The sequence below is a fragment of the Notolabrus celidotus genome, chromosome 15 (genome assembly GCF_009762535.1).
Source record: "Notolabrus celidotus isolate fNotCel1 chromosome 15, fNotCel1.pri, whole genome shotgun sequence".
NCBI lineage: Eukaryota > Metazoa > Chordata > Actinopteri > Labriformes > Labridae > Notolabrus > Notolabrus celidotus.
In genome coordinates, this window is record NC_048286.1 from 9,319,755 (window position 1) to 9,336,067 (window position 16,313).

Genomic DNA, 16,313 nt, shown 5'->3' on the forward strand with positions numbered 1-16,313 from the left:
TGATCCCTCTTCTTGCAGGGCTAAGCTAAGCTTATCGTCTCTTTGGTCGCTTCATATTTCACAGACATAAGATGTGCTTTTAATCCTCTCAACTAAACCAAAACCACAAACACATGTTTACCACAAATTTTTCAACATTTCAGAACACTCCTTCAACAGGTAGAGACCAATTTAGGGTATAAAGATGTTTAAAAGGCAGAATAGGGCTTTCTTTTAGGGGGGGGGGGGGGGGGGGGGGGGGGGGGGGGGGGGGGGGGGGGGGGGGTTGTTTAAGAAGAAAAAAGATCATTGTGAGAATTAAATCTGACAAACAAATGATTCAAACACATTAATGAGGTGCAATTAAACTCTGTGGGAAAGGAGCTGAATCGAGCAGTATTCTTTCAGGAAGCTTGTGTAAACCAAAATGACGACTTTTGCCCAACATCTTGGCATTCACAGAACGTCTGTACTGCTCCCCTCATAAGAGACTAATAAATGTGACATCAAGCCGCCATGATTCTTTCGTTTCCCCAGGAGCCCGCGGTGGCTCATGGTGGGTAGCCTGCTACATAAAAGACATGTAAAGAAATGAGATCCTAAAGCTAGCCTTGGCTGCACCCAGTTTTGTTCTCATCTTCAAAGGCTCTGCTTCTTTTTCACAGGATCAAAATCCACAAACAAATAAAGCTAAGAAAATGAGATTCTTACAGCGAGGTACTGGATTCCCTGGCAACTTTCCTGCACGGTGGGGGTATCGATAAACACCATCTCTTTGATCATTTTAGTCACTGATGGTGTTTCCTGGTGTTTTAATATGCTAGTTTGTTGTTTTTACGCTGTGCTGTGTGTGCACATGTGTGTATGTCCTTGTTACGATAGCCTACCTCACAGGTGCACCTCTGCTCTGTGCAGGTTTAAGCAGCACGGTGACTGTGCTGTCGGTCTGGTTCAGAGAGGTCTCCTGGTCGTACGCTGGCATGGAAGGGGCTGAGGACAAAACAAAACAGAAAATGGTTTTACTACGCCGCACAGCAAAGTGCAGAACAGCTCAGTTCTGTTCAACATCAAGTCACTCTGGATGGAAAAAAGCAAAGCAAGCTCTCTCACTTTTACACTCAGCACTTACTGCCTTGTGCTTTTATAGCAACAAAATGTAATTATTAAGTATTGCAATAACAGAGCAGTGAAACATTTGCTGCAGTCACAAAAGGAGGTCTTAAAAGTTGTGCACATAAAAACTGTAGACAAAAGAAAAGGTGCCAACTAGCTTTGTGGCTGACATCTTAATCACTTCTGGTTTCATAAAGTTAGACCAGCCATGGTTTATTGAATCTGAAAGCACAGCTTGTCTCGGGCCATTCTTTTTAATCTAATGGAACAGCAGCACCAAATATCACTGAAGTTTATTCACAGAAACATGAAGCTGATTCAGTGATAAGGATATTTGAGCTCAGACTACAGTGTAATATAAGCTGTTTTTTATTTCTTCATGTAATGTTTTGGAAGCAGATGGATGGATTTTCTCTTCAGACGAATACAATCTTTGGGACATAAAGATCTACATCGGCTGTTAAATGATAAACAGAATATTCAACATTATCATTTCACTCAAAGGTCACGCTGTTGACCCCACCAACCTGAAATCTTGGTGGTGAACTGGGTGATGATAGGGGGGCCATAGCCCTTGGCTGTACTAGCGCGCAGGGTGAAGGAGTATGTGGAGCCTGGGTAGAGGCCTGTGAACATGTGGGTGGTCTCATTGCCCATCTTCACCACTTTCCCGCTCTGGTTGGAGAGGTCCAGCTCAGGGTCAAACGAGCTCACCGCCTTGTAGGAGATCTGCGAAGGAAGGAAATGAATATTCTGATGGTGGCCTCTGATACTCTCAGCAAATCGCTCTTCAGCTGAGGAGCATTTGTATTCATGCAATAGAAGCGTTTTACGTTTGAGGCATCCAAGCATTTAGTGTTCTTACTGTATTGCACTCAGAACAGTGAGTGTTATTTCCCCTGGTCTTATTTTCTATACCAAGAAGCCCCCCCTCAAATGCTTTTAGAAGTACTTGTTTTATGTTTGCCTCCTAATAATAAGCTTTATGGAGTATTCTTTTAAAACTCAATAAAACACAGTAACAATAAGGACCAAGTGTACATGGAGAATCAACAGTAATCATGTTAGGGTAGAATGGACTATGTGATGAACTCTTCTGATGAATGGTATCAATTGTCCTGATCCAGTGCATTTCATTTCTCTACTTTTCACTGTCTAAACAGAACACCGGTTTAAGTGTAGCCTTTGCAGATTAGACGCTTGCTCCACCAGCTGAGCCAAACCAGTGCCCCAGTTTTACCTCATGTTGATACAAGGCTGGAGACCACAGTCTGTATGTATGAGACTAACAAGCACTTTATGTATTTCTTATCTTTATTTGTAAGTATACATTCAGTATTATACTTGGTCTTTATTATTAATCTGAGGCCAGCAAAGAGCTGCATGTTTTAGCAATGACATTATTATTCAGCATGAGGCGAGACAGGAAGTAGTGTCCAACATGTTTTAAATAAGCTTGTTATAGAGCTAACTATACATTACACTACATCCAACTCACTATGCAGAGAGTAGGGAGTTTGTTTTCAGACACAGCCTCTGTCTCCTAAACATTAACATTGTGACTGTTAGCATGCTAATATTGCAATTAGCCAAAAGCAAAACCATGTTTAAGAATTCCCAGGCCTACAGATTTGGTGAATTCCAATTTGCTTGGGTATAATGACCACTTATTGATGTATATACAGTACATATTTAGGTATGTATTGCTATATAAAGTTGAATAATCTTAAAAATATAGGATTTACTTTGTATAATGCATCCTAAAAATAACCAAACAAAGGCTGTGGATTAGTATTTTCTTCTCTTCTGTTCTTCTCAGTGAAGCCAAATGCCACAGGGCATTTTTTAACACATTATATTAGGAGAAGATGTTTTACTTCATGTGTGAGCTTGTGACTTCATGTCAGCGAAGGCTTTCGTCTGACATTTCCAAAATTAGCAGGAGACAAAAGGTCTGTGTGGAGGAGCTGTCTCAAACAGTGTCTTGGTTTTTTTCATCTGTAAAAGCAGAGGGTTGTTTTTTTCATCTGCTGATGTAAGCCTGTGGTTTTCAAGGAGAGAGGAAATACACTTAATGTATTCCTTCTCCATTAATAAACACAGCGCGCTCTGGAGGGAAGCATTAAGGTGAGTGTTTTTGCTAATATCCATTTTGAATAACTGTAAAGTCCCACTTTAAGAAAATGCCTCTGCTCGTAAAGGAAAACCTCCATTATAATTCCAATTAAGGAACACAAAGGGAGTTGGGAGTGCTGCATAATTTGTGTCCATCAAGTTTGGAAATGCTTGGAGGCCTTCTCATTTAGTCTTTGTCCGTGAAATGAGTCTGCGATGCCAAATCCTATATCATAACATTTCAGGGAGAGGAATATGAAATGGCTTGTCAACACTGGGCACATGCACAGGTTTCTGCAATTTTAATGGAGCTGACAGGAAAAATAATGTAGAGAATATATAGAGAATGTGTGAGCAAATGAATTTAGGGTTTGCGTGTAACTATTACTCCAACTGATATATTAAGCTTTCTAAATCAAATGGGATAAGAAATCTATCTGAGGGAGGTAAATGTCAAATTTATGAAGCATTCATAAAATATAAAACCCTATTATATCATCTCCAGCAGCTTTATTCATGAAATAATGAAGAAAGCTAAATAACTCTTGATGTAAGACGCTGTGCACTCTTTACCGTCTTCAAATAAAAGGAGGGAATGAAGCAGAGGAGAGCTGAACGTTTGTTTTAATGTAAGATTTGAAACCTTCTCAGGAAGTAAAAATGAGTTATCTGAATGTGAGTGATTGAAAAAAACTGCATGTTTTAAAAGAACAGTGGCTTTTAGGGACAATAGCACCACTTAATAGTAGTTCTGCTTTCCAGAAAGGGCCATTTATTTTTTATAATAGAGGCCATTTTCCCAAAAGATAATTGGATGCACAGCTTTTATTTACCAAATGCTACATCACTGCTATTTTCGATTGCTAAATATAGCTATAAATAGAGAGAAAAAAAATAAAATCTGCTGTATAGTGTTTCTAGAGATGCAGGCACATGTCTGTCTGTCAAGTTTCCAATAAAATGGCATCTGCAGAGCTTGGTCGACAAGGAGTGGAGCTGAAATCTCTTTGATATCAGGCCTTGTCAGACATATTTCTCTGTGAGTCCTTTGATAATGTCAAATCAAAGCAGGGTCCTGACACAGAAGAAGCAACTTCTGGGGAATACTGGCAGAATACATTGTGAGGTTACTTTCTTAAACCACAGAGTCAGACTGGAGCGGTGTGAGGGGAACACACCTGGAGCGAGCTGCTGGGTTGCTAGCTCTTCCTCATCTGTCACCCTGCATGAGACAGGCTGAGACGAATATTAAAACGGGTTCTTACTCTAATATCACACCTGTGATTCCAGATTATGTAGAGATCTATAGTGATGTTCTCAAACACACAAACAGCAGTGTGTTCTGTGATTTATTGTTTACTTTACATAGACACATTATATTGTTAAGGCTCTCAAGGCAGAGACAGAGGGAAGTAATTGCTGCAGCATATGAATATAATAGCCTGGAGGGGGTATTTTATAAAATGAAACACATTTGCTTCAGTGTAAATATAAGTGAAGCTGGCAAAGCAGGAATGCAAACTGTTTGCTCTGAATGCTTTTACTTGTAGCATGAAATTTTAAAAGGATAAACATCTGAGACATTTCGCTCTAAATGTGATTAAGAGTGCGGCAAACCAACCGTTTTAATGGACATTGTTTGCCTGCACCTCTAAGTGCCATAAAGCTGAGCACAGAACACAACTCTCCACTACACTCAGCTGAATAAACACGGCTGTGTGATGTTTCTGACTGAAGATCTCTGCCGCTTTGATTGAAATGTCTCCACACCGCTAACAGAATATCTATTTCATATTTCATGGCGTGGCAGAGCAGATACAGCGACCTATACAACGACCCTGATTGCATCGCTTTTACCATTCAATCTGCAGTCCTGGTATGAGGAACAGCTCGGTCAATGATGGCTAACCCAGTCAAAATATCAGGCGTGAGCAAACGGCGACAAGAGCGAGAATCAACAGAGGAGAATCAATCTGCCAGAGAGGCTGGAGGATTACTTGCACCTTAAGCTGGTTAAGATCAATGTGTACATAAACCATGTGTGTGCATTTTATGTGAGTGTGTGTGTGTGTTTGTGGAGACTGTTTCTATTATTCAGGACTCAATGCAGCTCCTGGAAAAGGCTGGCAGAGGCTGTGAAGCCTTGTGTCAACATTTGCTTGGTGCTGAATTGTGATGTGTTCGCGGTGTGTTTCAGAGATTGTGTTTTCTTCAGAGGTCGCACATGTGGTGCAAGACGGAGGATATCAGTCTGCAGTGGATTCTGCCGGTACTTCATATAGGGGGATAAAGGAAAAATTGAGCTTACTGCTGAATCCTGGCTTATATGAAGCTAACAAACTCATTTTAGCAGAGCTACACTGTTGTAATGTCTGATTTACTTTGCTGCAAAAGCTGAGTTTACTCACTTTAAAATCCAGTCAGGTTGAGCCCATGTCTAGTCAATAAATTATTATATCATCTTTATGTGGAGAGTTACAAATGTGGCTAATATGTCCAGGATTGAATAAGTAAATAATGCAAAAAATCTATTTATTATTTTGTATTTTGGGGGACCAAGTCAGTGTTTGTAGCATACTTTTTTAATCTACATGTTTCCCCTTAGATCTGCCCTCCTGTGCTGTGAGTCATCAGTGTCCCTGTGCTCTGATTGGCTGGGAAAGCCTATAAGTTGAACACACTATTCTAACTCAGGAGACTCGGTGTCCAGTGTGAAACCAAACATCAACACAGATTTAATATACTAACTCAACATGACCTGCTCCTTGTCCTAAAACAGTTGTTTTTATGCTTAAATCAAGCAAAGTTCACAATTGTGACAGTCACCGTTAGGTTAAGCATAGGCACAGATTAAAATAACAAATCATAAGCCATAAAGCTGTCCTCATGAGTAAAAGAAGTTTCAGGTTTCTGGCCCTGAAGATAAACACTGAGGAGGAAACATTGGTGTATCCTTCTTTACAGGTCTATTTTAGGTCTGCTTCCTTCCTGCTTTCTAACACACATCAGACTGAGGAGTGCAGGAACTTCAGTCTTCAGTCCCAGGACCTTTTCTCACTGTCTGCTCCAAAGGTCACAACTGCACTTGGGGAAAAGGCGTTGATGTTTGTTGCACCCAGCAAATCACAAAACACCTCAAACTTACTCTCGAACTGATCTCACCGATGAGTTTAAGATTATGTTGAAAGACTTGAAGGCGGCACATCTGACTGTAGATGTTCTGCCTGATAAATTATGATTGTGATCAACTTGGAGAAATATTTAATGTTTAATTTTTTACATGTCATTTTTGTAATGTATTAATCATATGATGTTTGTTTGTATGGTTGTTGCTGCTTGTGTTGGTGAGGACACTGTTAAAGATGATATTTTTAAGCTTGTTGAGTTTTTCCTCCTGGTTAAATACAGATAATCAAAAAATAAAGCACACTAGGTCTGAACAAAGGAGAACCACATTAAGAAAGATACTAATGTGTCTGATGAGAGGACTGCAACTCTGGTTAGAAATAAAGCTGAAGCGAGGTACAGTAAAAGCCTAAACACAACTGTGTGAAGTTGGCTTAGGGGAAAAGAATCCCATAACTTAAATAAATCTCATTGAAACCTGTTTTATTGCTGTTAAAAAATAAAAATATCATAATAAAACCTAATTAATCTGAATGTGCTTTGTTTGAAATATGAAATATCATACCCCTTTATAGTTTGGACTGTCAGCAGGACGAGCTCTTGCATCTCATTCCCATTCTCAACTCCACCTCAACAAAACTAAATGACGCACGCAATAAAATCTCTATTTGAACATTTCTCTGTTAGCTCTGTAACACCCTGTTCATCACTATTGAGGAAAAAAGGTCTCAAAAATAATCTTCATCCACAAAGAACTGGAGCAGAGAAAACAGCTTGATATTTAAAATGCGCCTGTTTAAAGCGAGCCTGTCTACATCTTCAAAAGTGATCAATACCTCTCAACAGTCTGAAGATGCTCGTGTTAATGTACCTCATACTGAGTGATGATCCCGTAGGTCTGCGCTGGTTCTCTCCACTTCAGGATGATCTTCTCCTCGTAGGCGCTGCCCTGAATGGACTCCAGAGGAACAGCTCCCGGCACTGAGGGAACAAATCAGACTTTTTCAAATGTGTTACAAGGTGGAAACAAGGTAGATCCTCAAGGTAGTCATAATAGATTCCCTTAATGCATATTTACCGAGGCTGTCTTTCCATCTTACGTGCATTTGTGTTGTCAGTTTGAGATGTTGTCAATAAAAGTTTTGTAAAAGCATTTCCTACTTGGCAGCTTCTGTCCTTTCCATTAGGATTTACCCAGCCCAGCCCCTCACGCTGATATGCATAAAACAATCAATAAAAGAGCTTTTCAAGGACCTGCAGCACACAAACAGCCACGAGCCAAAGTCAAAGACATCTTTATATAAATCTGAGACATGATTTGAAGTCATTGTGACTCCAAACACACCTTGATAAATATGTTTTACAGCAAAAAGCAACATGAAAATGTGTGACAAACAGAGATGAAGCAGCAGTAACCCTGTAGGAATCTTGATCTGTTTGCAATGTTTACACAGACTGAGATACTGCCAAAGAGATCTGGTCCTCTCACCCCTGATGTGAATTGCTTTTATTCTGAAGCTGAACAGAATGATGCAGAGATGTATTATTTTTTCAAGATTTATCTTTATGGATGCAACCAAAGCTACACCCTGTCTGTACACTTGCTCCCCTGGGACCCTGAACACACAGATCCACCAGCACGCAGCAGTCAGATAGTGAGAAACAGTTGCCACTTTCAAGTTCCCAACCACAGATATCTGAGCCAGACATGACAAGGCTCTGTTTTCGTCAGCTGAGCCGGTTTGTTATCTGGCGGCCGGGGGTTCCTTGAGACTTCTGTAGAGTTCATTTCCTGTGTGTCTGCTGAGGCAACACAGAGCATCTTTCATCTTTGAAGGAGGTGAAACAAGCATGTGACACAGACGCTCGCTGTTTGACTCTTTTGCTCTCCTGAAAATGATCAGGAAAACCTCAGACTTGGCTTCTGTGAAAGCTGTTTACAGCCAGGTGAGGAATTAATCACTCATGCCGAAGACCAATATGTTAAATATTAATAAAGATGGTGGCTCTTCAGAAGTTTGGAAAGAGGAACGCTCTTTCTTTTCTTTTAAATTGCTCAAATTTAGCGCCAAAACCTGCTTTATTGAGCTAAAATAGATGCATTAATGTGTTGTCTTTTTGTTGAATGTTTTATTAAGAGGGCCACTCGACAAGCCTAGACAGGCTCCTCCTGCACATTCATTGTCACATGTAAGTGGTTACTAATTGTTGAATTTATCTGTTATATCTTGGCTCTTGTTATTGAGCAGTTCAATTTTGTTTTATTCTTTTATGTGCAATACAATAAATAAAAAGAAACAAAAGAGGCGACTGAGAAAGCAACAGGATTCTCTACAGAGAACATTCTACGGAGAGCTATTTTTTTCCTTTTATTTACATTTTTCTTCTAAATACTGGAAGCAAAGAAGGACTTGTCCATAATGATTGACATTTACGGCAGCCAATAGCGCTGTGGTATTTCACCTGACCTCCTCAGCACCAGAGGGAGATGGAAACCTCCTGACGCGGCGTGCTTGCTGAATTTCGGAGAAGTGCAGCGGTCAACATGTGATTCATCTGCTCTGCCCTTTTCTGAGCACACATGAAGCTGATCTCATATTCTCTCTTTCTCTCTCTTTATGTGTGTTTACTTTTCTCTCTCGCTCTCTCTCTCTGAAAGCAGAGCAACAGGAAGTACGGGATTTAAGACATGATAATACTCTTGGTGAACATGGCTGCTCAGATTTTGAGTTTGTAATCATGTTTGTGGTTGAGAAAAAACATATGAGGAATTAATAAGGTCAGCTAGCACAAACTGCTAACAAAGGGGATAATGTAAAATGTGTAAAATGTGTAAAACGGAGTCGTGATGTATGAATATAACACATCTAAGTTTTTAGATAAAAACACAGCATAAAAATGTACGCATTTGACCCAAAAGTTGGCGCACAAAGAAGGAAGTGACCGCTTCAATGCACAAAGAATGCCCTTTTTTTTGCATAACACGCCTTAATGAACACATTAAAATCATTGACAAACACTTTGTTAATGTATGTAATGCATTATTATGGTACTTTAATTTGTTTGAATACAGTGGTGCAGTTTACTTATTTTATGTCTGTTCATACAAGATGCATAATCGAGGATTGGTTTAATAGCCATGTGTCATCCTCATAGACCTGTACAGGAAGTGACCTCACACCACACTTACCATCCTCATCAGTCTGAACCTCCATCTCTGTGCTCTCCTTCACCCCCTCCGGGTTGCGTAGCACCAGTTTGACACTGAGGTTGGTGAACGGCGTCAGGTTGTGGATGGTGTGCTGAGGATCGCGGCTCTGTGTGTCGTAGCACACCTCCTCCCGGGTCTCCTCCTTGCCGGCCACCCTGGAGCGGTACTGGACGGTCAGGTTGTAGCTGTGGCAGCGGGTCACATTGTAGCCCAGGGGCTCCCAGCGCACCGTCACCTGTTTGGATTGAATGTCCACCACTTCCAGCTTCTGCGGGCCGTGCATGGGCTCTGGGACAGAGAGAGGAGTGTGAGCATACATCAAGATAATCAATTAGCCGTATGAAATGACAGGTATTGAAAGATAGTTTCAATAAAATCAAGGAAATGACTGAGGTGTATGCAAGGGCACAGAGAAGACGCTGTTCCTTTGGGTCAAAGAACATCCAATACCAGATTTTTTTACAACACTCCAGCCCCGGTTTGTACTTTTATACATATTAAAATACTATTTCCTCTGTTTGGAATTCATATTTCCAGGAAAAATATTTTAAATTTCAAAGCCACAGCCTGATACTGCAGCATTGCTACATCCCATCACCGTTGCTAACACGGTCTCACAGCAGCTGCACGCACCAAGACACTGGCGGTCTGCTGGTGGAAAACCCTCAGCAGGAGGTGTATCATCCCTTCAGAGCGTGCCGTTCCTCTGCTCCTTCTACCTTGCCCTCTCTCTCCCGCTCTCTCTTCCATCTCACACAGTGGCAGTCAGCTATTAGCACCACACTGATACAGAGTCAGCCAGCCTGTCAATCCAGGCGGGACACAACCCCCACTGCCATCCTATCACCTCTAATCACAGAGACGATGTGTCTCTTTGCCTTTTTTCTTCTACTTTCTCCATTTTCTCTTCTATCTGCTCCCCCTCCATCTCTTTTCTCTCTTCTTCTTTGGCTCCCCCATTTCTATTTCCCTCTCCCTCCCTGCTTTCCCCACATCTATTCCCCCTCTCTCCCTCTCCCTCACCTACGGGAGGAAAGCAGCCCAAGCACAAGGTAATGGGATCAATTTCCATTCCAGGTTAAATTTGCAGTCCATTTCTCTGGAACTTAACACTTTACCACCTATTAGGAGGAGCCAGGGCTCAATTTCCCCCGTTCCCCAGGAGACACAGTCCAGCAATTCAGAAGCAGCAGCGGCAGCCATGTTTAACATTCTGGAGGTGCACGGAGGGGGAGACTGGACCTGAGTCCAGCATGTTGTTCATTTCTGCAGGCTGAACGAAAGACTCAATAAACAAGGGAGGATCTAGGAAGAACAGAGATGGTAACCTTAAAGACTCGGTGTACTAATTTTATTTCGCTCTGATTCTCGCTGGATATCTTTGGAGAGATAATCTCTGACCTACTAAACGCGTTTATTGAAAACCCTCACTAAATCAGACACATCTTTGTGTACTGTTGCAGAAAAGTATGAGACAAATGTTTGTTGTAAAATTAGGTCATGACACGTGACATCACAGACCGCGTACAAGTGAGAAATGATAATGCCAGAAGAAACGCAGAGAGAGAAAGATAAAGGCTGCCTGCTAGTTGAATGAAAGATTGAACACTCTCAGATTGCACAAAGGAGAGACAAAGGATGTGATCCCTCCTGCGCTTTCACAGAGCAGATGAAAAAGCATTAGAAGGGCCTGAAGGAGTCAGAGGAACAGTTGTTGAAGACGGATGGGTGGAGGGATATCAATGAGCGGCATGCAGTACATGAGGCAAACACAAAAGACTACAAATGAAAAAAATGTCTGGAAAATAGAAAAACATCTACCAGAAGTAAAAAAATTTGCAATTAGCTTCTTGTGAAGGAGGATTTGTCACAGGAGGAGCGCAGAGTGCAGCACACTAACATCCTTGAGAGCTTTATGTCTAACAGCTTTTATAACAGTTTAAACAACAGTTGAAGAAAATGTATGAATCTCTTACAGACTGAGTGCTGCTGTGCATTATGACTGGAATAAAAGTGCTTAATATTCTTTGAGGAACCTTTCTGCAGAGCTGTGTAGGAGTATGCCTTTGATAAAGGGTCTCTGACCTCCAATGATTGTTAAAATTTTAAAGAAATGTTAATCTTGGTGGAGGCTTGACTGTGAGACTCCTGCCTTCAAAGGGATAAGCTGAAGGAGTCAAATCTTCAGCATAAGGGCTAACAGACACTAAGTAAGGCAACTCCACTCCTCAAGCAAGATACAGTACAAGGATGAATTTACAGAAATAAGTCACTTCTTTTCAAAAATGTAATCAAACCCAAAATAAAGAGACTGAAACACAGACTCAGCGATGGAAAACAGGCTTCTCTCGAGAGGTTGCAATGTTGGCAGAGCCATCCAGAAAATAGAAGTTTAAAGCCCTTTATTTGCGGAACTATCTGTTGGCCGCACTCAGTAGGCAACGGTTACACTAAAAGCACAGAGAATTGCAGGGTGGCCAGGCAAAGAAATCAAATTAAACCAGATGCTCTCAAAGTGACAAATGCACCAATGTGTGAATCTCAAGCAGACGTGCACGAGCGGGCTGTGAGGAAGTCTCATTTCTGGAGCGTTCAGGGGGAATGTCACACTCCCATCTTTGTGGAACATCATAGATAATGTCCACTGCACCCTAAATCTGGCCAATGGAGAGGTGCCAACAAGAATGGGAATCAGTTGACAGGAATGTGTGGAGAGAAGCTGCTCATGCCAAACAGAAGAAGAAGAAGAGAAAGGAAACAAGACGAATGGATTATTAAATCTTGTATGAGTTTGAATTGAGCTTTTTGGCATGCGATAAGAACATTAGACACATTTTTTTGCTGGTTTGCCAACAGTAGAAGTGTACAAAGATTCATTGGCCATTTAGTAAACAGCTCTTATGATGGTTCTATAGCTTGTCCCTGGAGTTTTGTGGAGAAAAGGCTAATTGTTTGTTGCCCCGTTGGCTCCCTGCGGTGCAGATACCAGCTGTCTGAGGGAGGCAGTAAAATGTGACGATCTGTGGCGGGAGCTCAATCACAACTTGTACCGCATGACTCAGGATGACATCATCTGCTTCATGAACAACAAGGTGCCTCATCCACTTCAGAGCCACAGTCATGGTTGACTTTGAAGAAAGGAGGGAAAGAGGGGAAGAAAAACACCTTGTACCCTCTTCCCCTACTTAATCTGAAATGAACGGGCCCTTCTGAATGGCTGATATCTGTTATAAATCCATTTGTGCATAGATGGAGGCTATGCGAGCATTTTTGAATAGGCCCACAGGCCCATGAATGACAGCTGATGAGATGAGCCTATCACCCCGGTCTAGTGTGACTGCTGGTTTGGTTTTATTGACCGAGCAGTAAGAGGCTCAAAATAAAAAGCACAAGCACAAATCAAAACAAGGAATAACAAGGCTATCTCTGGAAATCCATACTTTTTTTTTTTTTTTACAGCACTATCACACACTGAGGGCGACATTGGGGTGAAAGTACTGAAAATATGACTCTAATATCTCTCCAGTACGGCAGATATTTCCACTGGAATAGAGTTATAATAATGGCTGTGAGAGCATCCCTTGGAGCAGGAAATTGCTGAGGTCTATCTTATGCCAGGGCGCGCAGAACAAGCTTCAGCGAGAGCCAGATTGGTATTCCAAGCAGTGGACAAATTATCACCTGCCCCACACTCGCCCGTGTAATTGAATAATTTGAATTTGACATTTACATAGGGCTATTAGTGATTTTTTTGTCATTACAGTGTGACATTTAAATAATGTTTTTAGAAATTATCAGCACATTATTGCCTCTTGTTAATTTGAACAGGCCCTGCGTACAAAGCTGGGGAGATAACGTGATTTCCCGAAAACGTTGAAACCCCAAATATAAAAAATTCAATAAAATAACTGCATGTTGCTGCCGCCTGTCCAAGTGGGGGCATCAAATGGTGCACTTAGCCCCTGGGTAGAGCGAGACATTAGTCCTGGATGAAAGGAAACAAATTGGGCATGTCCGGAGCACAGCCACTTTACTGCGAGACGAGTGTGTGTGTGTGTGTTTGCATGAGGGAGACAATGTGGGTTTTAACGTGTCCATTTGTGTGTAAAGAAGCACGGATCTGGTTCCTCAGCATCTTACTGGCTTCATGTACAGGAGAACGATTTACTTATCAGATCTCCCTCAGGCTTCCAGGCGCTTCAGTCAGTCGGAAAGCCAGGATCTTTATCAGATCCACATCGATTAAGAGCAGAAAAGCCGTGTGCTGGCGTAGACTTCCATCTCCCTGCTCATCAAACAGAACCAAGTAGGGGAGGAAGAAAAGACTGACTTCTCCGATGATTAGAAACCACCGGTAAGTCAATGTAGCTCCTTGTTTCTCTCTCATCAGGATGAAACGGCACTCAGTTTGGGGAGGAGACCGCAAAAGAGGAGGAAGAGGAAGTCTGCTCGTTTGGAGATGAAATAAGAAAAATGCTGCGACTTTCACAGGATGGCGTGTAGACTGTCAGATTCCTTGTTGGAGAATGTCTGTCGGGGCTCGTCGCACACACGTGACTTCATAGTAAACAGTATCAAAACAACATGACAACAACAAAGATGAATCCTGGTCAGAAGGCTGTTTTCATGCAAAGTGCTCCACTCTAGGCCTGGTATTGCCATCATTTATCTCTCCATTGCTGTGTTATTCACTCTGTTCTGTTTGAGCTGGGCGGGCAGGGAGGCGAGAACATTTGTTTGCCTCTTTCTATTACATCTCAGTGATAGCACTGAGGCCATTGAGGTAATGACATGGGTTTTACACTTAGGAAATCATTTTCATATCCCGCAGAAGCGAGCCGTAATGATAGCTTTTGATAACCGACAATCAAAGCTCCATCACCCTCCTAGAGTGCTCCTCTATGCAATCCTCTGGAGGAAGAGAAAGAGAGGAGGGAGGGGGGTTAAGAGCACGAGATGGAGGGAGTCAATGCGTGGGTGGATGGGTGGAGGGGGGTTGTTGGAGAAAGAAAGCAAAGACAGAGGAAGGGGGTGGGTTAGAAGTGCCAAGGTTTTCGTTGCCATAAAATGCAACAAGTCAACGAAGGCCTTGAGGCTGACGCGTGTACACATGTTATAATTGATAGCACTTTAAAAAGCTCCGTACACGGACCTCTTGTGTTCTAACATCGCCCTCTACACCCATTACAGAGTCAGAGACAAATGCCCACGTGCTCTGGACACACACACACACATATGCACACACACACTGACACTTCTGCCCATACACCTTGGAGGCATGGATAATCACAAGGATTTATTGAATGGTGGTGGTCGCTCCTCACTCTATCAAGTCCTTCTTTATAGGCCTGGTGATAGATGAGTCTGCCATGATGGGTGAGGATGAGGGGCGGAGGGAGCCTACAAACACGCTGGATCGAATTGAATCCACAGAATGAACCTGAGCGTTGGGCCGGGCCGGGCTGCCACCTTGTCTGATGAACCCCCTGAAGCTGTAGGGGTGGAGATGAATGGGTGAATGCCTTCCTGTTCGCAGCACTGAATAGAAAGGGAGAGCTACAGCGTGAGAGGGGAGGTGAGATACAACCTACCAGCATGGTAGGATGATGCATGATGCGACTACAGTCTGTCAAGTCATACCGAGTCAGTTCCTGTCTTTGTTCATGATCATCCGCCTCGCTGTACACTGTCCAAAAATAGTGCAGCGCTTAGTCGTTCGCTTGAAAACTGACAGAAATAGTCACCTCAAGACGTAAAAGAAGGCTAAAGAGAAAAGTTCAATATCTTCAAACTCTTTGTTTCCTTACTTCTGTTGAGCTGTTCAATCATGACATCCAGCTCCAGTGATGTCTGATCTGTAGTTTAAAAAATTAACAAGGGTGGACACAGCCCGAGTTATCTAATGTCAGAGAGTTGTTTGAGGAAGCTTGTGTCTAAGCTATTTGACTATCGAGTACATTTTTATTTTGTATTTTTGTGTATTTAAGCTACCAATTATTTTAAATCTTGGGCTGTTTTGTTCCTTTTGGCACACCGTAGTTAAGCTGCTGTAGCATCTTCCTGCTTCCCACTGCAGGCGTGACAGAAAATAACACCACCACTGTGCTTTTGAACGGCACATTTCCCTGTAAAAACTCCTCAAGTCAAACGTAATATGCGGTTTGTGTCAAATGGAAGCAAAAATAGTTTAAGCTACCTCCTACAGGTGCAGCTCATCGAAATGATGTCATCAGGCAACCATATCACAAAGGTCTGCAGAGCACTCTTTAGGAGTCTGCAAATTGCCACACACCTAAATACTCTGAAGCTGTCTCCTATACCTCTAAGTCCTGGTTTCACACCACACTGGTGTAGCAGCGCAGCATTCATTAGAATCATTAATCTTTTAAAGTTATATATTTTGGGCAGTTTCAACTTTAATGGACAGGACAGCTGAAGAGGCAGGAAATGCAGGGAGCAGAGAGCGGAGGTTTAGTGAACCGAACCTGAGACCGCTGCAACGAGGACCACAGCCTCTGCACATGGGGCCTGCGCTTAAACCGCTTGGCTAACGGCGCTCCATAATTATAAATCTAAATGTCAAGATCAAAAATTTTGTTTCATTGCACCTGATTCCCAAATCAAGAAACTGTTAAGGGTATCTTATACCTTGTTAATATGGAATTTAAAATTTATTGAAATTCAAAATAATGGAATTTTAAACATGCAATTAAAAATGTGATTAATCGAGATATTAGAAAATCACTAATTTGACAGCTATCTTAAACTA

At 42.0% G+C, this 16,313-nt stretch overlaps 1 protein-coding gene across 1 annotated transcript in view; it reads right to left on the reverse strand.

Moving 5' to 3' along the window:
• The window catches only part of LOC117826497 (receptor-type tyrosine-protein phosphatase mu-like), a 191,731-nt gene that overhangs the window by 83,778 nt on the left and 91,640 nt on the right, over nt 1-16,313 (reverse strand). The window contains 4 exon segments of the mRNA XM_034702595.1: nt 867-969; nt 1,620-1,821; nt 7,205-7,314; nt 9,524-9,832. Of these exon segments, the coding sequence (XP_034558486.1) occupies nt 867-969; nt 1,620-1,821; nt 7,205-7,314; nt 9,524-9,832 (724 nt within the window).